The sequence below is a fragment of the Octopus bimaculoides genome, chromosome 14 (assembly GCF_001194135.2).
Source record: "Octopus bimaculoides isolate UCB-OBI-ISO-001 chromosome 14, ASM119413v2, whole genome shotgun sequence".
In the NCBI taxonomy this organism is placed as follows: Eukaryota; Metazoa; Mollusca; class Cephalopoda; order Octopoda; family Octopodidae; genus Octopus; species Octopus bimaculoides.
The window spans coordinates 14562456-14564569 of record NC_068994.1 but is presented as its reverse complement, the minus strand read 5'-3'; the positions used below and the strand labels follow the sequence as shown (position 1 = coordinate 14564569).

Sequence of the window (2114 nt, the reverse complement as noted above, 5' to 3'; positions counted from 1 at the left end):
TATATATATATATATATATATATATATATATATATATATATATACACACACACACACACACATACAAGGGGGTAAGCAAAAGTAACCAGAAACGTTCTCTGTGGCACAAACCCGTTGTAGTTCAGGCTTCCACTGCTAGAAGCCACTTGATGTGACCCTCAGGCATCAGTCTGCTGACTGGCGTCATCCTGTGGAGTCATATCGCCATGTGGTGCATCTTTGTTTTGCAATGCTTCTCCCCTCTTTGTTGATTTGTGCGATGTTTGAAACAAAGGAACAGCGGTGTGCTTCTGTGAAAGCCTGTTTTCTGCTGGGAAAAACGGCAGCTGAAACAGTTGTCATTGTTCAAACAGCTTATAAGGCTGCTGCCATGAGCAAAACTCATGTTTACAAGTGGTTTTCACACTTTAGGAATGGTCAATTGTCAGTTGAGGAACGGTGAATAACGCTTAGTAAATTCCTAACAACTGACACCTACTTGGTAACCAGGTGTGACCTTTCTGTTTGTTAGGGGTTAAGTAAATTCAAGGAAAAGAATGGGTGGTAAAAATTACTTTGATCTTGATCTGTTTTTGTCACAGAGAGGTCTAACATACTAAGTCGCAGATTTTCTGGTCACTCCTTTGTTAACCAAAGAAAATAATTACTGATATAAACATAGCACACCCACACATAACACTAAATTTTAACATTCTGTGCTTCATGTTGAAGACCAATACAGACGATGAGGGTAGAGCTGGTGGGGTTGGGGATAAAATGTCCTTTTACATAAACACATATTAAACTTTGTCTTCATTTCAGTCGACACCTATGCCATTAAACTGAACAATAAATAACTATGTCTAACCCCAAAAGTAAAATAAACCGAAAAAAAAAACAACCCATTTTGAAGGGCAATGACATCATCTGAATGACACCGAAAAATATTACATACACACGTACATAAATACACACGTACAAATGCATACAGACCAAAATATTTCTGCTTTGTCAGACTGTTAATGTTTCAGATCTTCACATTTCTCCTGTTCAGGTTCAAGACAACAATCCAAATCAGATGGTAAATCAATGCTTTATTTGTATTCTGTTTTGTAACCTTTCATTTTCTTCTTTTATTTCATTAAAAAAAAATTTTTTTTCTTTGTTTCATCTGTGTCCATTTCTTTTTCCACCCCTCCTCATACTATATATACATATATATATATATATTTGTATCTATCTATCTATCTATCTATATATATATATATATAAATGAGTATATGTGTGTGTGTGTGTTTATTTGTATATGTGTGTATATATACATATATTAATGCATATATACCCTCATGTACATATATAAGCACAACTACCATACCTGCTCACCTTAGCCCTCTAACTTTTATTAACATGTTCTTCAGATTGACATCTGTTGTTAACCCTTTCTCCTCCTGATTGGTGGGCTGGGGTGAAATACAGTTTAAGGTAGAGGTTTTACTTTTGAAGAAGTGGGGGGAAGGAAGAAAAAGCCAAGTTTGGGGTCTTTACTAATGATTTGATGCTCTTTCTCTCTCTTGTATTTTCTCCCTTCTCTTGTCTCTTTGTTCCTCCCCTTCTAATGTCTTTCACTACTTTTACTCACGGTAGACTAGGCATTCCATTTTTACATTATACCATAATATTCACCTTTTCCTACCCTTCTGTTTTAATCTCGTTAATTCATTGATTGAATTTAACAACATGGGATAAAGTACCTCAGTGTTGTCACACATAAGAATGGAAACCACAACCTCTTTTGTAGATTAATGGCTGTATGATCACACATTATATAGGCTAGGGTTTTGTACTCAAAGTTGCATGATCTTGGTTTCAATTCCTGCACCAGGATCTGCGCTGTGTTCTTGAGCAAAACACTTCATTTCACACTGCTCCAGTTCGCTCAACTGTGACAGACTGACATCCTGTTTTGGGGCTGTGTCATGATTTCCTTTGCTTATACATTATAGGCCTGCCCACCTAGCTACTGAAAATTTGAAAGCTACCACAATGCAAGAAAGCAGTTTGTGGTGGTCTTATTCACACCAGGCACCAACACAGTGATGTGTGTGTATGTATATATACATATATATATATATATA

At 36.2% G+C, this 2114-nt stretch overlaps 1 protein-coding gene across 1 annotated transcript in view; it reads left to right on the top strand.

The window, feature by feature from the left end:
- Window positions 1-2114, top strand: part of LOC106874338 (dynactin subunit 1) — a 112011-nt gene that overhangs the window by 81057 nt on the left and 28840 nt on the right. The window contains exon 23 of the mRNA XM_052973024.1: window positions 1034-1060. Coding sequence (XP_052828984.1) covers window positions 1034-1060 — 27 coding nt within the window. The remainder of the gene's footprint in view (window positions 1-1033; window positions 1061-2114) is intronic.